The sequence below is a fragment of the Tursiops truncatus genome, chromosome 20 (assembly GCF_011762595.2).
Source record: "Tursiops truncatus isolate mTurTru1 chromosome 20, mTurTru1.mat.Y, whole genome shotgun sequence".
Lineage (NCBI taxonomy): Eukaryota > Metazoa > Chordata > Mammalia > Artiodactyla > Delphinidae > Tursiops > Tursiops truncatus.
The window spans coordinates 43,181,724-43,209,109 of NC_047053.1; the positions used below are offsets into that span (position 1 = coordinate 43,181,724).

The following is a 27,386-nucleotide window of genomic DNA, read 5'->3' on the forward strand; positions in this document are numbered from 1 at the left end:
TAGAGCTAATGATAGTATTGATTGACTGCCTGCCTACTGAAAATCAATTTTTTTTGCCAGTTGTTACAATTTCCTAACTACGAGAGTAATAAAATTTAAATAAAATTCACAACAATATATGCAAATATATTATTTCCTATGGAGCTTTATGCAAGTTATTTATGCATATGTACCCCACAAAAGAAAGCTGCATTGTGTTAATTCTGAGTATATATACACAAATGGTTTCTTTTATTTGTTGTTAAAAGCAATCCCCAAATCCTCAGAAATATTTCTGCTGTAATTAAATATAAATGTTGTGTTGTTGTTTTTTTTTTTTAAATTCATGTGAGTTGGCAATTTACTATGTTCATATTTTTAGCTTCCTTATGTTTGGTCATTAATTGTGGTATCATAAACAGCTAAGATTTAAAGCCCTTAACCTTCCCAGACCCAAGTAGAAGCAAAATGTCAACACCCATAAGTTATGAGCAGTCTCCCACAGGAACTGTAATACAAAATACACTTATAATTGAATTAACTCAGGAGAGGATTCTGGGAAGATGACAGCATCAGTAGCATAGATTTTCATTCTCTCTGAATCCTTACATAGAAACAGAGAGAACAAATGGATAGCAAAACCTAAAACCCATGAACAACATTTACAACAAAACCAAGAACAAAGTATCCTCATGAACTCCAAAATACAAGTAGGAGGGTACAAACCATCAATAGCCCCAAGATCTGCATGGTATCAGTGTCTGTGTGAGAGAAAGGATAAGGAAGTTGCGCCTAGATCTGAGAACAGGACTCCAAAATAGCCAATAGGTATCGACTGAGAAGAGGCCAAGGCAATTTGAGAACATCAGCTGAAACTGGGAGAGGTTTGACCAAAACCAGTATAAAGCCCATGGGAAAAAAGATCTGATGAAGCTGGAGCAGCCTAGCTCCTATGAACTCTGAAAAACAACTGCTTTGCAGGACAGAACCCCAAACCAAAGAGAAACTACTTGGAGTAGAATAAAAGTTGAATGGGACATGGACAAGAGAGAAGGGAAAGAAAAGCTCCAGACCAAAGTGGTATAATATTATAAAGCAAGTTGCCTTATCTTTTGACAGTCCTCAAAATCAAGAGAGGAAGTTCTGTGAAGTAAGGAAAGGTTTCTTGTAAATCAAAAATATATATATTATTTATTTTTGGCTGCGTTGGGTCTTTGTTACTGTGTGGGGCTTTCTCCAGCTATGGCAAGCAGGGGCTACTCTTTGTTGCTGTGAACAGGCTTCTCATTGCAGTGGCTTCTCTTGTTGCAGAGCACGGGCTCTAGGCCCACAGGCTTCAGTAGTTGTGGCATGCAGGCTCAGTAGTTGTGGTGCATGGGCTTAGTTGCCCCATGGCATGTGGGATCTTAATTCCCTGACCAGGGGTTGAACCCAAGTCCCCTGCATTGGCAGGCAGATTCTTAACCACTGTGCCACCAGGGATGTCCCCAAGGAAAGCTTTCTTGGACACCACCTTATAACAAAAATTCAGGAAAACTAATTTCACATTAAAGAAGCAACAGAAAAAAATCAAGGCTGCATAGATTTTATAAAGAAAAAGAAGGGGAGACAAAGCTGAGTAACATCCCTACAGACAATGAAAGCACTCCAGAAAGACATACCCACAAAACAGATACCGAGAGTTAACCTAGTAGTTCCAAATGAGCTAAAAGACATTAAGAAAATAATAAAAGATATGAAATAACAGAAATAAGAATTTGAAACTCAGAGAAGAAGTGATTGGATTCAGGAAATAATAAGAAATAAAGAAACAATAATTTAAGAAATAAAGAGTATTCTAGAAAGGAAATAAGAGCAAATAAATCGAACAGTAGTGCCTGAAGAGAAATCAGTGAAATAGAAGAAAATATTTTAAAAAAATTCTAGATGAAGAGACAAAAAAGGATTTGAAAGAAAGTGACAGATATTGAAGAGTAACCAAGAAGATCCAAAATATAGATGATAAGAAGATCCAAAATACAGATGACATAAGTCCCTAAAGAAGAAAACAAAAGTAAGGGAACAGAACTAATACTAAAACTATATTTAGAAAATCTTTCTGGAAAAAAAAATTTGAAATGATACACTGATAGAATATACCACAAACACAGAATGACAAATTCTAGTAAAATTACTGGATATTTATGAACTCAACATCTATGAACTCAAGAAATATTATTCCCATGAGCCTTTCCTGAGAAATATACTGGCAAATGAGCTTCAGACAAACAAAATGACTGGGGAGACATCAACATAAGGATTGGCGGCGAGCATTAAATACAGTTTCTGGTATAACTAAGACCAAGTGAGGGTTAAAGGAGAGAGAGTATGATATATAATGGCTATATGCTCCGACAATGTAGATGTAGTCCAACTATAAAACAGGGAAGCAGAACATTAGTAAAAAATGTTTAAATGTTTTTATTATCCATAACGGTGGTAGTATTAGTACTAGTAGTATTATTTTAAGATTGTCCTGGGAGACAAAGGTTGGAGTTCATAGTCTGTAGTAGTCAGGGTTCTCCAGAGAAACAGAACCAATAGGATGGATGAATAGATAGATAGATAGATAGATAAAAGAACAGATTTATTATAGCAATTCCTTTTTTTTTCTTTTTGGCTGTGTGGCTTGTGGGATCTTAGTTTCCCAACCAGGGATCAAACCTGTGCCCTCTGCAGTGGAAGTGCAGAGTCCTAACCACTGGACTGCCAGGGAATTCCCAAGATTTATTATAGAAATTGGCTCAAGGAGTTATGGAGGCCAAGAAGTTCCATGATCTTCCATCTGCAAGCTGGAGACCCAGGAAAGATGGTGGTATAATTTAGTTCAAGTCTGAAGGCCTGACAACCAGAGGAACCGATGATTAACTCCTAGTCCAAGGCTGAAGGCCTGAGAGTGGGGATCCACTGGTATAAGCCTTGGAATCTGAAGGCCCAAGAACCTGAAGCACCAATGTCGGAGGGCAGGAGAAGATGAACCTTCTAGCTCAAGAAGAGAGAGAGAGAGAGAGAGAGAGAGAATTCACCCCTCCTCCACTTTTTTATTCTATTCAGACCCTCAACAGATTGGATGATGCCTGCCCATTTTGGTGAGGGCAATCTTCATTACCCAGTCTACTGATTCAAATGCTAACGTCTCCAGGAAACACCCTTACAGACACCCCCAGAAATAATGTTTTATCAGCTATTTGGGCACCCCTTAGCCCAGTCAAATTGCCACATAAAATTAACCATTACAGGGTCTGTCAAGGAGAAAGGACTCTGATAAACAAAGAAGGTTTTTAAGTAAAGGTCCTGAAAGGGCTATGCCCTTGAATTAGGGCAAGCCAGTCTTACCTGGATAAAGGCGATATGCCTGAAGTGTATCTCACTGCCAGAAGGTGAATTCTTCTTTGGAGGAGAGTACCATCATCCAGAGTCTTAAAATTTTATGAAGTCTAGCATTCAAAAAAAAAAAAAAAGAAAAATCAATAATGCCAGGAAACAGGACCAAATGACTGAAAATCAAGAGACAAAACAGACCATGGAAGTAAACCTATAGGGGACAAACATACTTGTATTATTTATTTAGTCACAGTTGTAAAAAAAAAAAAAAGTAGTTAGTATGTTTAAGGAATTAGATGAAAATATGGAGAATTTCAGTAGAGAACTGGTATTAATAAAAAAGAATTGTGAATCCTAGAATTAAAAAGTATAAAAACTAAATTAAGAATCCAATGGATGGGTTTAACAGTATTAGACCTAGCAGCAGAGATTACTGAACAGGAAAATAGAGCAGTACAAAATATCCAGGTTGAAGCACAGAGAAAAAAAGTATGGAATATAGAGAAAAGAATGTAAGAGACATATGGGACACGATGAAAGATATTATTATGATTATCACTGGAGTCTCAGAAGGAACACAGACAAGGAATGCAGCAAGAGCCACATTTGAAGAGATATTAGCCAAGAATTTCCCCAAACTAACAGAAGACATTAAGGTACAGAATCAAAAAACTCTATGAATCTGAAGCAGGATTAATACAAGGAAAACCACACTTAGTCAAACCACTGAAAACTAAATGCTAATATAAAAATGTTAAAATTAGCCAGAGTGAAAAAAGGTACATTATCTTCAAATGAGCTACAGTAAAACAGACAGCTAACTTTTCCAAAATAAATGATGGAAACCAGAAGACAGTGATATTACATCTTTAGAGTGGAAAGGATTACAGCAAACGTAGAATCCTAACAAAAAATATTCGTCAAAAATTAAGGTAAAACAGTGACATCTTCATAAAAATAAGAACCTACAGAGTTCACAGTCAGCGGATATACACTAAAAGAAATAGTATAAAGAATTCTTCAAGTAGAAGTCCAAAGAATCTGAGCTAGAATCCCAGAAATGCAGGAAGGAACAAACAGCACCAGAAAGAAGATATCTAAATTAGTATTTATTGTTCAAAACAATAATAATAAAGATGTCTTGTGATGTTCATTTTCGATTTTTATTTTTTTAACATCTTTATTGGAGTATAATTGCTTTACAATTGTATGTTAGTTTCTGCTTTATAACAAAGTGAATCAGCTATACATATACATATATCCCCATATCCGCTCCCTCTTGCATCTCCTTCCCACCCTCCCTATCCCAGCCCTCTAGCTGGTCACAAAGCACCGAGCTGATCTCCCTGTGCTATGCGGCTGCTTCCCACTAGCTATCTATTTTACATTTGGTAGTGTATATATGTCCATGCCACTCTCTGACTTCATCCCAGCTTACCCTTCCCCCTTCCCGTGTCCTCAAGCCCATTCTCTGCGTCTGTATTCCTAACCTGCCCCTAGGTTCTTCAGAACCATTTTTTTTTTTTTTTTTAGATTCCATATATATGTGTTAGCATACGGTATTTGTTTTTCTCTTTCTGACTTACTTCGCTCTGTATGACAGACTCTAGGTCCATCCACCTCACTACAAATAACTCAATTTCGTTCCCTTTTATGGCTGAGTAATATTTCATTGTATATATGTGCCACATCTTCTTTATCCATTCATCTGTTGATGGACACTTAGGTTGCTTCCACGTCCTGGCTATTGTAAATAGAGCTGCGATGAACATTGTGGTACATGACTCCTTTATTTATTTTTTTTATTTATTATTTTTTTTGTGGTACACGGGCCTCTCACTGTTGTGGCCTCTCCCGTTGCAGAGAACAGGCTCCAGACGCGCAGGCTCAACGGCCATGGCTCACGGGCCCAGCCACTCCGCAGCATGTGGGATCTTCCAGGTCTGGGGCACAAACCCGTGTCCCCTGCATTGGCAGGCAGATTCTCAACCACTGCGCCACCAGGGAAGCCCACATGACTCTTTTTGAATTATGGTTTTCTCAGGGTATATGCCCAGTAGTGGGATTGCTGGGTCGTATGGTAGTTCTATTTTTAGTTTTTTAAGGAACCTCCATACTGTTCTCCATTGTGGCTGTATCAGTTTACATTCCCATCAACAGTGCAAGAGGGTTCCCTTTTCTCCACACCCTCTCCCGCAGTTATTGTTTGTAGATTTTTTGATGATGGCCATTCTGACTGGTGTGAGGTGATACCTCATTGTAGTTTTGATTTGCATTTCTCTAATGATTAGTGATGTTGAGCATCCTTTCATGTGTTTGTTGGCAACCTGTATATCTTCTTTGGAGAAATGTCTATTTAGGTCTTCTGCCCATTTTTGGATTGGGTTGTTTGTTTTTTGGATATTGAGCTGCATGAGCTACTTGTAAATTTTGCAGAATAATTCTGTCAGTTGCTTCATTTGCAAATATTTTCTACCATTCTAAGGGTTGTCTTTTCGTCCTGTTTATGGTTTCCTTTGCTGTGCAAAAGCTTTTAAGTTTCATTAGGTCCTATTTGTTTGTTTTTATTTCCATTTCTGTAGGAGGTGGGTCAAAAAGGATCTTGCTGTGATTTATGTCATAGAGTGTTCTGCCTATGTTTTCCTCTAAGAGTTTGATGGTGTCTGGCCTTACATTTAGGTCTTTAATCCATTTTGAGTTTATTTTTGTGTATGGTGTTAGGGAGTGTTCTAATTTCATTCTTTCACATGTAGCCGTCCAGTTTTCCCAGCACCACTTATTGAAGAGGCTGTCTTTTCTCCATTGTATATTCTTGCCTCCTTTATCAAAGATAAGGTGACCATATGTGCGTGGGTTTATCTCTGGGCTTTCTACCCTGTTCCGTGGATCTATATTTCTGTTTTTGTGCCAGTACCATACTGTCTTGATGACTGTAGCTTTGTAGTATAGTCTAAAGTCTGGGAGCCTGATTCCCCCAGCTCCATTTTTCTTTCTCAAGATTGCTTTAGCTCTTCGGGGTCTTTTGTGTTTCCATACAAATTGTGAAATTTTTTGTTCTAGTTCTGTGAAAAATGCCATTGGTAGTTTGATAGGGACTGCATTGAATCTGTAGATTGCTTTGGGTAGTATAGTCATTTTCACAATGTTGATTCTTCCAATCCAAGAACATGGTATATCTCTCCATCTGTTTGTGTCATCTTTAATTTCTTTCATCAGTGCCTTATAGTTTCCTGCATACAGGTCTTTTGTCTCCTTAGGTAGGTTTATTCCTAGGTATTTTATTCTTTTTGTTGCAATGGTAAATGGGAGTGTTTCCTTAATTTCTCTTTCAGATTTCTCATCATAGTGTATAGGAATGCAAGAGATTTCTGTGCATTAATTTTGTATCCTGCTACTTTACCAAATGCATTGATTAGCTCTAGTAGTTTTCTGGTAGCATCTTTAGGATTCTCTATATATAGTATCATGTCATCTGCAAAGAGTGACAGCTTTACTTCTTTTCCGATTTGGATTCCTTTTATTTCTTTTTCTTCTCTGATTTCTGTGGCTAAAACTTCCAAAACTATGTTGAATAATAGTGTCTTGTGATGTTTAAGAAGGTTTTCTATACCCTTTCATAGAGATAGACCAAACACCATCAATCAAACATGGCATTTACTTTCTTGTCTCTGGGCCTATTGTCTCTCCCTTGCCCATCCTTTGAGGCTAAATTTATATTATAACATCTTCAGAAGAGTTCGCTGACTATTCATTTATATCTCTTCTCCCACCCCTCTAACTCATCACCACGTTGTATGGCTCACTTATTCAGAACTTAAACTGACAACTTTTTGTGTTATTTTTTGTTTTTATTTTGCTTTGTGGTTCTTGGTTTCTCAAACAGAGTGCAAATTTAATGTCCTTTCTAAGTGTCTCCTATATGTTATCTATATAGTATGTGCTCAATAAATGTTGAATAAATTTGTTGAAGAATCAATTGGTAATGAGTGAGATGACCTTGCTGTTTTCTAGAACAGAACCTGCCATCTATTAGCTAATAAATTGTTACACTGAGATTTGATAAAGGCAATTACTATAAACATACATAAGAAATGTTTTAATAACTTCTTAGATGAAACAATCACGAGGGACAGATTAGATGTTCATATTACATCTTTAATCTTTTGAAATTGATTTGATACCTGTTTAATAAAATCTTTCTTGTTATCACTGTCAAACGTATAAGGCTGGTTCGAGTGTATCACAGGTATGGTATTTATTTTATGTTAATGTGAGTCTTTGTACTATTCCTGGATGTTAAGAAATAAAAGGCACAGCTCTTGAACTCTCCAAAAAATGTAAAATCGAACTGGAGGCTAAAGCATACACACAATTTGAGATGAAATCCAAAGAAATATTTTAATAACTGCAAGAAAATATGGTATAGTGTAGAGTAAAGCTGCAATAGATAAGGAAACTAGAAATAATAAATGATCACACTTGCTATGTGATTATTAGGGAAGACATGAAAAGAGGTATCTTCTGGTTTTGAAGGTTAGATGGGAATACATGGAAGAGAAAGGGCATAGATTTTTCTAAGCAGGGAGAAGAACACGCAAAGCACAGAGTGAAAATAGTAAGTCATGTTCAGGCAACTACGTACAGACAGGCTTGAGAAATGGAGGGAATATGTGAGGCTAAAGAGAGGCAGGGGGTAGTTGATAGAAGACATCAAATATGTTTATTTTTGAAATAGTGTGGAATTCTCCTCTTTTCAACAGAAATAATCTTCACTGTCAACAGCCCAGTCAGACCCCTTAGCTGATACAGTGAGGATCTCAGTTCCTAGGCTATTATTTTCAATAATTTCTGCCATATGAGTGTAATGGGGAAAACACACTGCAAAGTAAATTACTTTTATTTATTTATTTATTTATGTCTGTGCTGGGTCTTCATTGCTGCGCACGAGCTTTCTCTAGTTGCCGTGAGTGGGGGCTAGTCTTTGTTGTGGTGCGCAGGCTTCTCATTGCAGTGGCTTATCTTGTGGAGCACGGGCTCTAGGCGCACGGGTTTCAGTAATTGTGGCACATGGGCTCAGTAGTTGTGGCTCACGGGCTCTAGAGCACAGGCTCAGTAGTTGTGGCGAACGGGCTTAGTTGCTTCGTGGCATGTGGGATCTTCCTGGACCAGGGCTCGAACCCGTGTCCCCTGCATTGGCAGGCAGATTCTTAACCACTGTGCCACCAGGGTAGTCCCAAGTGAATTACTTTTGAAATGAATAGCATGCTGACATTTGGGAAATTAGATTCTGAACACAATGCATCCTGATTATTTGAAGTACCGTGCCATTATGAAAAGATAATTTCAGTCCAATAATTTAAAAAAATCTGCATGTTAAATTAATTTAAAGTTCTATCATTTGGCGAGGTTCTTCTCAAAACTTTCGGTCACTATTCAGATGAATAACCGTGGACAGGGATTGTTCCTTGCCTAAACAATCTACATGGGTCTGAGGAGTCCAGAAATGCCCTCATTCAAACATACTTTAGGCTAGCCCCTGGCAGTGACTGCCAGCCTAGCTCCATTTGTGAAGAATTCTCTTGTGCCCATTCTCTATGTCCCCAAATGTGTCACTGCTAGAGATGACCCTGCTCAGCTTTTTTTTGGAAAAAGCACAGCCACGCTCTCTTATGAAGAACAAACAGCTCTTCACTTCTCCATCCCCACTCAGCAAATTCCTCTGGCACCACTGGTCCATCTTGTCATGAATATACATTTGCTTTGGCCCTTCCTCCTCCTCCAATAAGTTTCTGTGTTGACGGGCTTCCAGGCTGAGCCACAGTAAGTCCTGAATCCGGGAGCACAGCTAGGGAATGAGTTTCACAAAGGGCCTTCTGAGAACTGCCATAAATGTTGCTATTTCAAGGCAGAAGCCTTCCTTGTTTACTGAACATTTCCAATTTGTGTGCTGAATAGAACAATGTGATTAGAGTATGGGAAGATGGACAGAGAGAAAATGAGACCTCCCATGAAGACTAGAGAGTAAATCTGGAAATTAACTAGGAATGCTGAAGAGGAATAAGGATATGAATGCAATAGTGGAGGGTCAATAATTTCCACATAAGTGAGATTAGATTGTTATTTTGATCATTAAATTGATCTAAGCATGGATATAACCATGACTTTACATATAAAATAATAGCTCTTGGTCATGAACCTGTGCTTTGGAGTTGAGAGACCTGAGTTTGAATCCTGGCTTTATTGCTTACTAGATTAATGACCTTGGTTCTATTATTTAATCTCTCTAAACCTTCGTTTATTTCTTTATAAAATGAGAATGCTAGTAGTATCTACCTCAGTAGGGTTATTGTGAGGATAAAAAAGTTAATACTTACAAAGAGCTTAGCACTTTGCCTAGCATGCAGCAAGCACACAATAAATGTTAGCTTTTATTATTTTTGAAATTTATGTAAGTCTAATTTCTCTAAGGCAAATTGGTTTATATTCACTAGGAGGAATGCCTAATTAAAAGAATCTTATATTGAGTCTTTGGGGGCAGCAAATTATCAATCTCTGACTGATCTTTTTGTATTTTCATTGAGTTGGCTTAAAAGAAGTTGCACCTGTAAATATAAACACGCCTCTGATACCACTGAGCAAGGTTTTTTGTTTCTTTTAGAAAGCTAGGCAAATATTTAATAGTTAATACAGTTTGCAGTTTCCCCAAAGCAGATTTGGTGAATATCCCTAATACCAAATTCTGATATATATATCATATACGGATATATGATATATATATCATGTATATGGTTAGTTCATTTTTATTACTATACTGCCGTTTTATAGATCAGGAAACTGCATCAGAGAGAGATTAAAGTTATTGCCTGCTGGACACATTTGCTTGACCATTTTCCAGGTGTCTTCTACCTAAGTATTGTCCAAAACTAAACTTATAATTTAAGCCTACAAATTTCCTCTTTTTATATTTCTTTTCTCAGTTAATGGTACCATCATCCACCCAGTGACCCAAGCCAGAAATCTGTGAGTCATCCCAGACTTCTCCCTCCCCATCATTTATCATCACACCAAGCTTTATAGAGTTTTACCTATTAAACATTAGTTTGAATCTGACCTCCTCTTCTCCATCCTTACCACCACTGTTTTCATTCACGCTTCCACCACTTCTCACTCAAACTACTTCAACTGTCTCCTAACTGACCTCTCTGATGCTAGCCATGCTGCCTTCACATCAGTCTTCTACACAGCTGCCAGGATGATAAATCTAAAACACAAAACTGATCATGTCAATCCCCAGCCTAAAAACTTTCAATGGTTCCCTACTGCCTCTGGAACAAAGCCCAGGTTTCTTGGTTTGGCCTTCATGATCCCAAAGCACACCTCTATCTTAGTCCTAACCAAGTTCGATTAAAGTGAAGTATGCATATGATGTTCTCCCCTTTTAGACTCTGGGCTCTTTAAAGGTAGAGACAAAGTCTTTTCATCTTTGTATCTGAGCATCTAGCAGCACCAGTAAAAAACTGTTAAACTCAAATGAAATGGTGATGTTAGGTTTGAAGTCAGGTGGATCAGCTGATACTTTTAAAAGCGATTTTTATACTTAAAAAATTAAGATATAATTCAGGTACCATGAAATCCACCATTTTAATGTATTATATATATACTATAACATTACTAATATATAATACATATTACTACATTCACAGTTGTACAGCCATCATAACTAATTCCATAATACTTTTGTCACCTGAAAAAGAAACTATTTACCCATTAATGGCCTCTTTCTACTATTCCCTCTTCTTCATCATCAAGAAAGTGAAAAGAATGGGAGAAAATATTTGCAAACCATATATCTGGTAAAGGGCTATTATCCAGAATATATAAAGAACCCTTACAATTTAACAATAAAAAGATAAATAACCCAATTAAAGAATAGGGAAAGGATTTGAACAGCTATTTCTCCAAAGGAAATATACAAATGGCCAATAAGCACATGAAAATATGTTCAACATCATTAGTCATTGGGGAAATGCAAATCAAAACCACAATGAAATACCACTTTATACCCACCAAAATAGCTATAATCAAAAGAATGGACAACATCAAGTGTTGGAAAGGATATGGATAAATTGGAACCTACATACATTGCTGGTGGGAATGTAAAATGGTGCAGTTGCTTTGGAAAACAGTTTGGCAGTTTCTCAAAAATTTAAAAATGTTACATATATACAATGGGATATTACTCAGCCATTAAAAAGAATGAAATAATGCCACTTGCAGCAACATGGATGGACCTGGAGATTAGCATACTAAGTGAAGTAAGTCAGACAAAGACAAATATATGATATCGCTTATATGTGGAATCTAAAAAAATGATACAAATGAACTTATTTACAAAACAGAAACAGACTCAGAGAATGAACTGATGGTTACTGGGGGGAGGGATAGGTTGGGAGTTTGGGATTGACATGTACACACTGCTATATTTAAAATAGATAACCAACAAGGACCTACTGTACAGCACAGGGAACTCTGCTCAGTATTCTGTAATAACCTAAATGGCAAAAGAATTTGAAAAAGAATTGATACTTGTATAACTGAATCACTTTGCTGTATACCCGAAAGTAACACAACACTGTTAATCAACTATATTCCAATATAAAATAAAAATTCAAAAAAAAAAAAAAAGAAATGAAAACCAGAGAACCTCTTCTTCCCCCCAAAAAAGTTAAAAATGGAGTTACCGTATGACCCAGCAATTCTACTCCTAGGTATACACCTAAGAAAACTGAAAATGTATATCCACACAAAAACAGGTACATGAATATTCATAGCAGCATCATTCATAATAGCCCCAAAGTGGAAACAACTCAAATATGCATAAAATGATGAATTGATAAATAAAATGTGATAGAGCCAAACAATGGAATATTGTTCAGCCTCAAAAAGGAATGGAGGGCTTCCCTGGTGGTGCAATGGTTAAGAATCCACCTGCCAATGCAGGGGACACGGGTTCGATCCCTGATCCGGGAAGATCCCACATGCCACAGAGCAACTAAGCCTGTGCGCCACAACTGCTGAGCCTGCGCTCTAGAGCCTGTGAGCCACAACTTCTGAGCCCACGAGCCAGAACTACTGAAGCCCGCACACCTAGAGCCCATGCTCTGCAACAAGAGAAGCCACTGCAATGAGAAGCCCACGCACCACAACGAAGAGCAGCCCCCGCTTGCCGCAACTAGAGAAAGCCTGCGCAGCAACCAAGACCCAACGCAGCCAAAAAAAAAGGAATGGAATATTGACATGTGCTACACCATAGATGACCCTCAAAAACATTACGCTGTGTAAAAGAAGCCACATATTGAATGATTTCATTTATATGAAATGTCCAGAATAAGCAAATCTATAGAGAAAGAAATGGATTAGTGGTTGCCTAGAGATGGAAGGATTGAGAGGAAATGGGGAGTGACGGCTAACGGGTAAAAGGTTTCTTTTTGGGGTGATGAAATATTCTAAAATCTATGGTGGTGATGGTTGCTCAACTCTGTGAATATGCTAAAAACCACTGAATTATCCACTTTGAATGATGAATCTGGTGGTATGTGAATTACAACTCAATAAAACACTGTATATGAAAAAGAGCTCCCCCCCACAAAAAAAAGCAACTTAAATACAAAACTGGCCATTTACACTTAAAAAAGAAAAAGAAAAATGAAAAAGATGGCTAGTCTGTCTTTCCTGCTTAAGAATTGCAGAATCTGATCAGGTTGGCAGGAATTATCACTATGATAAATTGCTTGGAGCAAGAGAAAAGAAAGGGAATTTAAATATCCTTTAAATAAGAGATAATAGGGGTTAAGGAGGCAGAGGAGGAATTTTACATTTTCAAGTTCACCCCCAAACTCTGGTTTGAACAGTTGTTTCCAATTTGAGCTGCTAAGCCACTCTTGAAAATAGCTATCTAGTCCTGCATATTCTGACTGAGGTCTTGAAAGCGTAACTGAAAAGCACTGGCACAGTTTATCCCAGTCCAGGGCTTGGCTTGCATGCCAAATTTAGCCTTTGGCAACTTCTTTCTGTTGAGAGTCCCTGGGGACTTGTTTGACCTCCTTTTGGAGAGCTGCAAGGGAATTCACTTCTGGACGGTGGCCTGGCAAGCAGGGAGTGGCTCAGCCGGCTGCCTAATCCTCTATTAAATTAATGATAAAGTGTTCCTGGGCACAGTCCACTGGAAGGTCAATTCCCTATATGCAGCCTTTGGACTAGGAGTTTTCCAGATAACCCAAGGTAATTCCCAGCAGTAAATATTATAATCACCTTGAGAGGAAATCTTTCAGAATGTATCGTATACATTCCTGCCTTTTTGTACTTAGGCTTTTTTTCAACTGATAATAAAGTATTACATGCCACTATGGAAAACCTGGAAAGTATAATACTATTCTCCTTCCCTAGAGTTAACTATTGTTAATGGCTTGGTGTGTATCCTTTCAGACCATTTTTAAAATTTGTTTATAAACATAGCTATGCACAGATACACACAACTCACACCCATAGCAGATTTTTAAAAAACTTTTTAAGCTTTAGCTACAGCAATCAGAGAAGAAAAAGAAATAAAAGGAATCAAAATTGGAAAAGAAAAAGTAAAGCTGTCACTGTTTGCAGATGACATGATACTATATGTAGAGAACGCTAAAGATGCTACCAGAAAACTACTAGAGCTAATCAATGAATGTGGTAAAGTGGCAGGATACAAAATTAATGCACAGAAATCTCTGGCATTCCTATATACTAATGATGAAAAATCTGAAAGTGAAATCAAGAAAACACTCCCATTTACTATTGCAACAAAAAGAATAAAATACCTAGGAATAAACCTACCTAAGGAGACAAAAGACCTGTATGCAGAAAATTATAAGACACTAAAGAAAGAAATTAAAGATGATACAAATAGATGGAGAGATATACCATGTTCTTGGATTGGAAGAATCAACATTGTGAAAATGACTCTACTACCCAAAGCAATCTACAGATTCAATGCAATCCCTATGAAACTACCACTGGCATTTTTCACAGAACTAGAACAAAAAATTTCACAATTTGTATGGAAACACAAAAGACCCCGAATAGCCAAAGCAATCTTGAGAACGAAAAATGGAGCTGGAGGAATCAGGCTTCCTGACTTCAGACTATACTACAAAGCTACAGTAATCAAGACAGTATGGTACTGGCACAAAAACAGAAATATAGATCAATGGAACAGGATAGAAAGCCCAGAGATAAACCCACGCACATATGGTCACCTTATCTTTGACAAAGGAGGCAGAAATGTACAGTGGAGAAAGGACAGCCTATTCAATAAGTGGTGCTGGGAAAACTGGACAGCTACATGTAAAAGTATGAGATTAGATCACTCCCTAACACCATACACAAAAATAAGCTCAAAATGGATTAAAGACCTAAATGTAAGGCCAGAAACTATCAAACTCTTAGAGGAAAACATAGGCAGAACACTCTATGACATAAATCACAGCAAGGTCCTTTTTGACCCACCTCCTAGAGAAATGGAAATAAAAACAAAAGTAAACAAATGGGACCTAATGAAACTTAAAAGCTTTTGCACAGCAAAGGAAAACATAAAGAAGACAAAAAGACAACCCTCAGAATGGGAGAAAATATTTGCAAATGAAGCAACTGACAAAGGATTAATCTCCAAAATTTACAAGCAGCTCATGCAGCTTAATAACAAAAAAACAAACAACCCAATCCAAAAATGGGCAGAAGACCTAAATAGACATTTCTCCAAAGAAGATATACAGATTGCCAACAAACACATGAAAGAATGCTCAACATCACTAATCATTAGAGAAATGCAAATCAAAACGACAATGAGATATCATCTCACACCAGTTAGAATGGCCATCATCAAAAAATCTAGAAACAACAAATGCTGGAGAGGGTGTGGAGAAAAGGGAACCCTCTTACACTGTTGGTGGGAATGTAAATTGATACAGCCACTGTGGAGAACAGTATGGAGGTTCCTTAAAAAGCTACAAATAGAACTACCATATGACCCAGCAATCCCACTACTGGGCATATACCCTGAGAAAACCATAATTCAAAAAGAGTCATGTACCAAAATGTTCATTGCAGCTCTATTTACAATAGCCCAGAGATGGAAACAACCTAAGTGTCCATCATCGGATGAATGGATAAAGAAGATGTGGCACATATATACAATGGAATATTACTCAGCCATAAAAAGAGATGAAATTGAGCTATTTGTAATGAGGTGGATAGACCTAGAGTCTGTCATACAGAGTGAAGTAAGTCAGAAAGAGAGAGACAAATACCGTATGCTAACACATATATATGGAATTTAAGAAAAAAAAAATGTCATGAAAAACCTAGGGGTGAAACAGGAATAAAGACACAGACTTACTAGAGAATGGACTTGAGGCTATGGGGAGGGGGAAGGGTAAACGGTGACAAAGCGATAAAGAGGCATGGACATATATACACTACCAAACGTAAGGTAGATAGCTAGTGGGAAGCAGCCGCATAGCACAGGGAGATCAGCTCGGTGCTTTGTGACCGCCTGGAGGGGTGGGATAGGGAGGGTGGGAGGGAGGGAGACGCAAGCGGGAAGAGATATGGGAACATATGTGTATATATAACTGATTCATTTTGTTGTGAAGCTGAAACTAACAAACCATTGTAAAGCAATTATACTCCAATAAAGATGTTTAAAAAAAAAAAAAAAAAACACAAATGGGATCATACTCTACCTCTTGGTCTGTCACTTGCTTTTCCATTTAACACAACCTGGAGATCTCTCCATGTCAGTGCATTGTCAGTACATACAGATCTACCTTATTCTTTTCTATGCCTGCACACCATTCCATGGATGGATATACTATAATTTATTTAACCATTCCCTATTGATGCATATGTCCTACATTTTTAATTATTATTTCTAAATATGAACTCGTACATATACATCTTTGTGTATATGTGAGAAATTTGGGGGATAGATTCCAGGAAGTAGAATTATTTAGATTTTTGATACATCTGGAAATTATTTTTACGACTTTTTATTCTGAAATAATTTCAAACTCACTGAAAAGTTGCAAGAGTAGCATAATGAACTCCCATAACCTATGTGCTTGATTCCCCAATTATTATCATTTCATTACATTTGCTTCATCTCTTCTCTCTGTCCCCCACCTTACATATATGTTATATACATGTAGTATTTTTTTTCTGAACCATTTGAGACATCTGATCCATTGTGGACATGAAGCCCTTACCTCTAAATACTTCACTGTATATTTCCGAAAAACAAGGGCATGCTCCTATATAACCTTAGCACAAGCATCCAAATTAGAACACAGATATATAAAACGTTGAGTTCACACCAATTCCTCCAATCCAAAATTATACAGTTCATTTTAGGCTTCTCACTTTCCATACTTGCAACTCCCTTCTCCAAAAGAGAAACCTGCTCTCACCATCTTCCTTTATTTCCCCGTTTGCCCAAGAGCCCTGGACATAACAGATCTCCCTGCCATGTCGTTTCCTCTGCCCCACCCTGTGGCCTGCTGTCTGCTTGGCTTCAGCTCTGCCCATCCCAGCCATGCTGGCCTTCAACCTTGCTCTTCAGGCCTTGACCCTGACCAGGCCAGTTTCTGGGAAGGGGAAGTTAATTAATTTATTTTTGAATGGTGTGATGTAAGAGATATATCTTTTTTTTTTTAATGGATAACCAATAGATGTCCTGACATCTATTTTCAATTATTTGAAATGCTCCCACATATATTTGTGTCAGTAGTTGATGATCTATTCTCTTTCATTAATCTATTTTTTTAATTTGTGACCCAATATCACACTTTAATCACTGTGATTATATATTTTGATATCTGGTAGGAATAGGCCCCTCATTATACTTCAAAAAATACCTAGCTATTCTTAAGTATGTACTCTTCCAGATGAATTTTAGAATTAGCATGTCAATTTTGTTAAAAATCCTATTATAATTTTGATTGGAATTACATTGAATTTGTAAATTATTTGGGCAAAATGGCTTCTTTACAATATTGTGAGTCTTCCCATCAGGGAACATGGTATGCATTTTCGTTTATGCAGTTTTTATTTTCCTTCAGTGAATATTTGTAGTTTTCTTTGTGTGGGTATTGCATATATAGTTTTTTCCTAGGTTTAAAATTTTTTTTGGTGGCCATCATTAATGAGAGCTTTTCATCTTCTATGTATTCTGTACATTGTAGAGATTATGTTGCATATACAATTCTGTATCCTGTATTTTTTTAAATAAATTTATTTATTTTATTTATTTATTTTTGGCTGCGTTGGGTCTTCGTTGCTGCACGTGGGCTTTCTCTAGTTGCGGTGAGCAGGAGCTACTCTTCGTTGTGGTGCGCAGGCTTCTCATTGTGGTGGCTTCTCTTGTTGCAGAGCACTGGCTCTAGAGCACAGGCTCAGTAGCTGTGGACAGGCTTAGTTGCTCCATGGCATGTGGGATCTTCCCCGATCAGGGCTCGAACCCATGTCCCCTGCATTAGCAGGAGGATTCTTAACCACTGCACCACCAGGGAAGCCCTGTATCCTGTTTTTTAACTTAAAATTATGTCATACAAATTTCCTGACTACCAAAATATAATTTTTATGGTTGCATAATTGTCCATCAAATTTTTATGTACTATATTTTATTTAACCATTCTTTAAGGTTGGTAAATTGGATTGCTTCCAATTTTTAAAATGCTAAATACTGCCATAATGAACATCTTTGTGCATAAATCTTTGTTCTATTTTGGATTGTTCCTTAAAATATATTCCTATTAGTGATATTCTCTATCTTATGCATAATACAGATATCCCCTGAAAGGTCCTGGATAACACAAAATCAGGGTAGGGTGAAAATATCTTCAGACTTGTTTAAAGTTTTAATATTTTGCTCTCATTCATTTTACCTACTCTTATAAACCGGTCCTGCCTTCTTCCCATCACTTAGCCACTTTTTGGACATGATTAGAAAGTAACAAAATGGGGAACAAACAAACAGTAGTGTCATAACATGAGCTGATGCAGCGAGAATCTGCATGGGGACAAAAGCCATGCAAGACTGACCATGGAAGGCCATTATCTCCTTGAACCGGCAACCTCTGGCCTTGTACACTTATTTTGCAGTGTTCATTTACACACTTGACTTCTTTGCATTTCTCAATGTGATATGAAATCTCTCATATCTTGGGGACTTGGCGGTCCAGTGGTTAAGGCTCTGCACTTTCAATGCAGAGGGCACGGGTTCGATCCCTGATTGGGGAACTAAGATCCCACATGCCGTGTGGCCAAAAAAAATAAAATAAAATCTCTCATATCTTCAAAATTTCATTATGTGCCTTATGGAACTACTTACATAACGTTGAGTGCTGCAAAACTCTGAGAATGTCTGTATATTGAATATAATTTTCTTGATTTACTCAGGGTTAATATAGACTCAGACTTAAAAATTTCTTCCCCAAGCTCTATGGAGGTACATAGAACTGTTTTTCCCTTGCTAAAGGCACTAAATTCCTGTGCTTTTTTGATCATTAAGTCAATTTTTATGCCTCTTTTCCTCTCTGCCCTGCTTACAGACTTGCCGTGTTCTCTTCTCACTGCTATCTGCATGCCTACATGGGATAGTTTCTCCTTCCTCTTCTAGTTTACCGCTTCTAATTTTTTATGAGTTTGGAAGCCACGTTGCCAGGTCTTTTAAAATCGAATCCAAGTAAAAATTAATAGCCTCTGAGAAAGGGCTTCGATAAATCTCTAGGAGTAATGGGCGTGATCTTTAGGGCATGGACTTTGGTGAGCTCTATTTTGTTTCTGCAGAGGTCTTTTTCCATCTCCTTTGTTTCCTTGGTTCCTTGCTGTACTTCAGATAGATAAGATTGTCAGATAGCAGAGTTTCACACAAATGAAGTTTTATTACAATTATCAGGTTGATAATGTAATATTAAAATGCCTCCTTTCCTTTTCCTCTACTGAATTCTGATTCTTTACTTCCTTTTGTTCCTTTCACATTGTGTGCCAGGTTGACTAAATCTAGAGAAATTGTTAGTTGGGCTTCGGAACCAATCGAAACCTTCATTTCCCTTTTCTTTCTCCCACCTCTTTTTAATAACTAAAACATCTCTACATTTCACATCAACAAAGCTATAATTCCCTTATATTAAAAAATCATTTCCTTGGTACAAATGAACTTATTTACAAAACAGAAATAGAGTCACAGATGTAGAAAACAAAGTTATGGTTACCAAGGGGGAAAGGCAGGGGAGGGATAAATTGGGAGATTGGGATTGACATATACACACTACTATATATAAAATAGATAACTAATAAGAACCTACTGTATAGCAGAGGAAACTCTACTCAATACTCTGTAATGGCCTATATGGGAAAAGAACCTAAAAAAAGAGTGGATATATGTATATGTATAACTTATTCACTTTGCTGTACAGCAGAAACTAACACAACATTGTAAATCAACTATACTCCAATAAAAATTAATTAAAAAATTATCTAAGGCCTCTTTTTATTAAAAAGAAATTAATTCATAATTCCATTATGTGAAGAAAACAAAGACAATTTACACAACTCTACTGCATTCTTACCTTTACTCTTACTCATGGCTAATTGATAAGGGCTGTGGTACTAAACCATGATTGTGTGGTCATTCTCTGTAATGGCCAATCATTCTCCCTTTGCTGCTGATTGCTTCTCTTAATATTTAACTACATTGCAACTACTTAGGTGCTTTGAGTGAGGGGATATGGCAGGTTCAATAAAACCCACACAATGCTGGAGAGTCAACTCAATCTTCACGTCTTATTAGTGGTGGGTCAGTGGCATCATCTTTGTATTAGGGCACAATAAATACCCTTGATGATGACAGTGTTGTGATTCCTTTAGTATGTTGTCCTTGAAGAAAAAATGTTTCAAGTACGAGTGCAAAATAGGTGGTCATCAATGTTTATAGTTTCAACTTTGGAACAACTCAAACTTTCTTATACAATGCCACTCCTCAGTTATTTTAAAATACATTGAATTATAATATTCATGCATTTGCAGATGAATGAACGTTTTATGCTCTTACACAGTGGTGTAGCCTACCAGTCAAGAGTTTATTTTCAGCATCATCACCATTTTCAGTATTTGTTTATGCAATTATTTGAATATTTTATTACATTTTTTTACCACTATTTATAAATGAGTAGAAAATGGAAGTGCTGATACTAGTAATAAGAAGCATAGGTTTCCTAAACATAACCCAGTTGAGCAAAGGTGGAGTCATTAGCTATATACAAAGCAGGGACTCTATCGTCAGTCAGGTAGATGTTAGGACAAAATTAGGAAATATAATACACGCTGGAAATACTTTATCAAAGATCATATCTTAAATGTGAGTTGCAAATAGCAACTGAATACTGCTTTCAGCTCTTTGGGGGAAATGCTCTTGTATTATGTGTGCATTTAATTTTTTCATAGTCAACTTTTGTATATGTTACCAGGATTGTACTGAGAAATTGCATGGGGATGGGTAGGGAATAAACTAGGGGTCCACCTATAGGGAGTTCCAAATGGAACTTTATTTACCCTCCTTTTCCCTTCCAAGCATCTTTTATAGAATTTACATGATCAATACTAAGTACCTTCAAACTCTGTAGAGAAGCGAGGGAGAAGTCTGTGCCTAAAACAGTACCAGACATACAAATGTGCCTTCTGCCTATTGCTTCTCTGTATCCTTTGTTGACTTCCCTTTCCCCAAGTAAAGGTGTTTCTCAAGGTTCAGCCATAACCTAGGGTGTCTGAGTTTTAATGGTAAATGTACTTTCACAGTTTCAAGTCGTTACGAATTGAAAGGGCATGGCAAGAAGGTGAGGGTTCTTTGAGGAAGTTTGGTTGAAAGGTCAACTAGGTCCAGAGCCTTGTCCTCAGTTTTATAGGTCCACAAATTCTAGCTTGTCCATAACATAGAGTGGACTAGACTCTGAAAGTGTGGTTTAGGCTAACTAAAATCATGAGAAATGATTATATCTTCCAGAGGGCCAGTATTTAATTTTAACATGCAAAATTGTACATGGATTAGAATGGTTATGTTGGTATGAACACTCTTTCCATCCCCTTTTTTACAGATCTGGATGATTTAATAAATTTAATTCACAAATATATATCCAGCATCTATATGTGATAGACGCTATATGAGATAGATGCCGAATAAATATATATATACATAATTAGTATATACACATATATACACATTAATTCTTAGGATAGGTAGTATGCTCTATTAATTGTAATGAAAATCTTCCTCTTCATTTTCTATTCAAATATTCTGTATTTTAATTTGGATTTTGTCTCTTACTGTGGGATCTGGGGCAAGTTATTTTGAGCCACAATGTTTTCATCTAGTAAAATGGGAATAATTCCAATCCTGTAAAGTTTTTATGAGGATTAGATTAAATAATATAACATATGTGAAATGCCTAGGTACAGGCCTGTTACATTGAATGATAATAGTCCATAGAGACTTGCTATGGACCAGGTACTTGCACCTGTACCAACCTAAGCCTCACATCCACCCTATAAGGTAGGTATAGTTTTTAATCCCCAATCCACAGATGAGTATCCTGAAATCTAGGAATGCAGAGTAACTTGCTTGTGGTCACGCATTTAGTAAACAGTTAAGTTAGGATTTGAGTGCAGTCTGGGTCCAGGGTCCTTGCTCTTATACACCTGTGCTATATTCCCTCTCCTTGAGTATTCACTATGTTCCCTTTCTCACCTAAATCCCATCTTTCTACCAGCTATTTCCAAGTTACTTTAAATTAGGAGTTCTTACCTGGAGCCCATGGGTGGGTTTCAATTAACACCTTTAACCTGTGAATTAATCAGACCTCTCATATAAATGGCAGAAATGTGGCTCAAACAAGCTGAACCATGGAGGAATTCCAACAAAGGACTAGGAAACGTCCTGGAATCCAAGAATAGGAATGTGAAGGATCCATGGACTCAAATGCATTTGAGCATTCTTCGTTTCTCGGGCTCACGTGTTAGGAACCACATCAGCTAACAGCATCCATTGCTTCAGTTATTAGGGACAGATTGACTTGATCCTTTGGATATAAAGTACAAAAATTCCAGAAAGGGCTTTAATGTGCCCAGCTGGGGTCAAGAGCTCTCCAGCAGCCAAATCCATGGGTGTCCATTACAAATCATATAACATGTATAAGTATGAATCCATTTTTTTTTTCCTGAGAAAAGGATCCATTGATTCTGTCAGATTCTCAAAAGAAGTGATTTGTAACTCAAAAGCAGTAAAGAACTACAACACAAAATATGCCAAAACCATCTCTTTCTTCTCCTTAACACCAATCCTCTGACTCCCCTGCTTCTGTCACAGGCACCACAGTCTTCTAGGCAGTTAGTCTTGTCATCTTGCTGTATTTTCATTTCTCACTGTTCTTTACCCTCTGCATTCAGTTATTCAGAAAGTTCTGTTAATTCTTCCCACGCAATGGCTGTTGGGACTATTCCTTTCTATCTCTACTGTCACAGTTCTTGACTAAAGCTGTCCTCTTCTTTAGCTCCTTAAATAGTAATAGTAGTATCTTACCCATATCATTATTACTTGTGCCTCCATGCTCAAATCTACCCTATGAGATGAATATTTTAAACACTGTCTTCTTGTCACTCTTCTGCTCAGAGATTCCAGGGTGTTTCCCTTCCTGGGCAGTGCCCACTTCAGTTCAGTCCTGTCCCACCTTTCCAACCTCTTACCAACTGATGTTTTCTCCCCTGATTAGTAAATACTCTTCTGTTCATTCACACCTGTTGCTTTCTGGTCTGTTTTTTTGACTTGCAACATGTCTATTTAGAGTTCACGCCATTGCTTGTCTTTGTTAAGAAATAAAATAGCAACTCAGACTTCCCTGGTGGCGCAGTGGTTAAGAATCCACCTGCCAACGCAGGGGACACGGGTTCAAGCCCTGGTCCGGGAAGATCCCACATGCCGTGGAGCAACTAAGCCTGTGCACCACAACTACTGAGCCTGTGCTCTAGGGCCCGCGAGCCACAACTACTTAAGTCCGTGTGCCACAACTATTGAAGCCTGCGTGCCTAGAGCCCGTGCTCTGCAACAAGAGAAGCCACTGCAATGAGAAGCCTGCGTACCGCAACAAAGGGTAGCCCCCGCTCGCTGCAACTAAAGAAAGCCCACGTGCAGCAGCGAAGATCCAATGCAGCCAAAAATTAAACAAATGAATAAAATAAAAAAAGCAAAACCAAAAACTTACCTGATAGGATGTTGTGAGAATTAAATGAAGTAGTATATACAAGGCATTTAGTAAAGTATTTGCAGCCAGTAGGCAATCCATCAATGGTAGATGTTATGACTCTTTATTCAGTAGGGAGAGAGAGGTGGCCCTGATGCTTTACTTAAGAGACTTGGAGGTGCCAGGGAAGACATATGCCATATGCAGAGGTGAGTGATTGTGCAGAGTTGACAAAGCAAGGAAGGTAATTTTGAATGGTATAGATGGCACTGAAAAGTTGGGAGGTATAGAGTATGGTTGGGCCACTTTATGGACAATTACTTACAGCTTCCTCTTACATGGCATAAATTATGTTTCCAAGTTTAAGTTATAGACTAAATTATCATCTTGACTAGAATGGAGTTTTAGTAGGTTAAAAAAAAAAAAAAAGCATTCTCAGGATTTCAGGTATTAGTGACCGAAAAGGAAATCAGGGTGAGAAGTTGAGAACAGAGGTGGCTTCTCTCTACATTGTTGCTTTCCATCCCTACCGTACCCCACCCTTACCTCTGTCAGGGACAGACTGTTTCCTCCACAAAGTTAAGAGTGTGGCAGCAAATAGCAAGACTTAACAGCAGAACTATGTGGAAGAGAACTGGCTGAGTAGCATCATGTTAGATGATTGAAACAGAGAAGCAATAAGTTCATTCCAGTGGGCACTGGCACTGCTCAGTGTGAACATGGGATCTTGGAAAGGTCGGCTGAAAGAAATGGAGACGGATCTTTGGAAGTATGATGAGGATAGTGAGTCAGAGTTACTCACTTCATCAGAGCAAGAGACCCTGTGGGTCACAGCTATTAGAGTTTACTGTGGGAAAATCCAATAAAGAGCTCTGCTGCTAAGACTGAACAGTTACAGTATTTTTCCCATTTCCAGGAAGAAGGGATTTAAAGGTTTTCATTTTGTGAATTGTTATTAAACTTTTGGTACTTTCTAGTGAAAAGTTGCAAACAAATTTTAGAGGAAAAACGCAGATGTATTATTTCTTAAAAATACATTTTTTTAATATGTGGGAGATCTGCATAAACATAATGTAGCCAGATTTAGTGCTAGTAAAATTGTGTCAAGTCCATATGGCAGAATTCAATCTAACAATATTTCATGGTGTTCCACAATGAGCACCATAATTTCTAAGTATCACCACCTGAACCAGTTTGAAAACCAATACATTACACCCCAACCGCCTTTTGTTATTTCTTAGGGAAAGGAATATTAGCTCAGTGAAACTCACAGGCAAAGGCTCAGAATCAAAGTAATCTTTAAAATAAATAAAAAGACCAAAAGAGAATTAAATAAGGTAAATTTGAGTGCAACAAGAATAGCATAACAATAGCTAATGTTTCCTGAGCGTTTATTATATACCAGGCTCTGTGATAAGTACTTCTCAAATATAATTTCACTTAATCTTCACAACCATCCTGTGAGGTAACATCACCCATATTAGATAAAGAAAAAGAAGGCTCAGACCTGCTCAAGGTATCATAGGCTGGTAAGTGGTGGGTGACACTGACATTCAAATCTAGGTTTCCAGACTCCCATCTTGATGACGCTGTAATGCCTCTTTTGTGTATACAATTTTTAAAAATCTCTAAAAATTGAGATAAAGCACACCAATTGTTTTGCACATATGTTAACCCTTGTAATCATTAACAAGATCTAGGTATTGAGCATTTCCAGCAACCCAGAAGGCTCCCTCCTGCCCCCCCCACTCATTCAATTCCTCCAAAGTAATCACTACTCTGACTCTATCACCATAGATAAATAGGTTTTAGTTGGAGTGATCTAACTTTTTGGAGTTATCACCAAAAGATTCCATAGACCAATCCTTCATCTTGCCATTTTAGCTGTAGTATTCAAAGCTGCTCTAGCTCTGACTTTTCAAGAATTCACTGTAGAGACTAGCTGTTGCAAAATGGCTTCATATTCAATTTCCTGCATTATTCTGAAATTAATACTAATTTTGAAAAAAACACAAAGAAAATCCTGGATGCAGCAGATTAAAGGACTGTTATCAAATCTCTCCATCTTAGAAACACCACAGACACAGGTTGCTTGACTGAAGTAATCTGGTGTATCTATTTCCAATCATGGTGTCTCATTAAGGAACGGATGACCACGAAAGGTCATCTCAGTTTACGGAAGAAAGGCTAACCAGGCAGAATAGGTAACAGTGATTGCTTTGCATCATCTTAAAGCACACGAACAAATTTATGTGCCGATATCTTCCACAGTTGACTTGTTGTTCTACGATGCAAGGGAAAGGAAGAGTAAAGGGGAAGAAGATCTAGGTGGAGGAAAGTGAGGGAAATATGACCTTCAAGGAGGCTTTGCTGTGGTGGCTTTCCGTGCCTTAACAACTAGCCCTTAAAATCACATTACTTCTTGTCCAACCTGGCAGCAACAGAAGCAGCGTCACAACTTCACCTCAGGCACTCAAGCTGTGGTTGGTGAATTTCAGCAATGATTCTAGATAATAGCTCTCCCTTCTCTCTCTCCCCTCCCCACTATCCCCCCATTCCTGGTTTTGCACTTCATTCTGTTTCCTACACCAGCCAACTATGGCATTTTGAAGCAGTCTACAGATTACAATTGAGCATCAGGGAAAGAATAACTGACATTTGTAGGGTTCGACGACTTCTAGGAGTGATATGTGTATGAGGTGACTTAAGTGGGGAAAATCTAGAGGAACGTTCTGGCCATCAAAGCATCAGGACAGGCCCAGAAGTGGGCGCACGTGACAGCAGCAGCACCTCGAGAGTGACATCACCCTGGGGGCGGAGCCGAACCATCCAGGGCCTTGTCTGCTATTGAGCTCCCCTCCCCTCTTCCCCACTGAATGCCCACGACCCCACCAGTCAAAGCCCCTTGAGGAAAGAGAAATGCCCAGACCTCACAGAGAGGCAGAGCCAGGGCCAAACCTCTTCGCGGAGAAAACGGTTCGGTCCTCTCTCTCTCTCCCCGCCACTCCCCACCCCCAAACGGTGGAGGGGGCGGGGGCGCGCGCTCCACCACGCACGCGCTCCCACGCACGCGCTCTCCCTCCGCGCTCGCGCTCCTCCCCACCCCGGCCCGGAGGGGGCGGGGCTGCGGGCGGCCTCTGAGGGTGCGACGCCCCCGGCGCGGCGGCGGCGCTAGCGAGCGGCCGGCCGGGCGCGGGTTGCTGGGTACGCTGCTCCGGCGGGGCCCGCTTGCACAGCTGCCTCGTGCGAGCCGCCCGCCCGGCGGGTGAAGCTACGAGCGCTCCGAGTGCCGGGCCCGGGGCCGCCAGCGCTGCCCTCCAGCCGCCGCCCTCCGTGCCTCCTTCGGGCGGCCCCGCCCCCGTTCCCATCCCCCTCGCGCTCACCTCCTGGCTGTGCAGCGCGCGAGGCGGAGCAAGTTGCCCGCCGCCGCCGCCGCCGCCGCGCTGGGCGAGAGCCTGCACCCGCGCCGCCGCTGACAGGAGGACCGCCGAGGGCTGCGCTAGCCGCCGGGCCGCGCCTTTCCCGGACGCAGACCCACAGCGGGCGTCGGAGCGCAGCGAGGTGCTCTGGGATCGCGGGCGGCGCCGGCGGGCGGCGCGGTTCTCACAGGAGACCCCGGGGACGCGGGCTTGACCCCGAGGTGCAGCGAACCCCTCTCAGAGCGGCAGGTGAGGGAGCCCGGGAAGGGAAGGTTGCTTCAGTGACAGCGGCGTTCGCCTC

At 39.0% G+C, this 27,386-nt stretch overlaps 2 protein-coding genes across 11 annotated transcripts in view; one reads left to right on the forward strand and one right to left on the reverse strand.

Moving 5' to 3' along the window:
• The window catches only part of LOC117309683 (uncharacterized), a 98,260-nt gene that overhangs the window by 70,434 nt on the left and 440 nt on the right, over nucleotides 1-27,386 (reverse strand). The window contains exons 2-3 of the mRNA XM_073797024.1: nucleotides 26,625-27,321; nucleotides 3,355-3,455 (exon numbers count right to left, since the gene is read on the reverse strand). Coding sequence (XP_073653125.1) covers nucleotides 3,386-3,455; nucleotides 26,625-27,321 — 767 coding nt within the window. The 3' untranslated portion in view covers nucleotides 3,355-3,385. The remainder of the gene's footprint in view (nucleotides 1-3,354; nucleotides 3,456-26,624; nucleotides 27,322-27,386) is intronic.
• Nucleotides 26,893-27,386, forward strand: part of TANC2 (tetratricopeptide repeat, ankyrin repeat and coiled-coil containing 2) — a 357,810-nt gene continuing 357,316 nt past the window's right edge. For 4 of the 10 annotated variants that reach the window (XM_073797500.1, XM_033848249.2, XM_073797502.1 and 1 more), the window contains exon 1: nucleotides 26,894-27,334. The gene's annotated coding sequence lies outside the window, so the exon portion shown is untranslated. Of the gene's footprint in view, nucleotides 27,335-27,386 lie in introns of all 10 variants that reach the window. The other 6 variants (XM_073797499.1, XM_073797503.1, XM_033848251.2 and 3 more) reach the window with 4 other exon arrangements.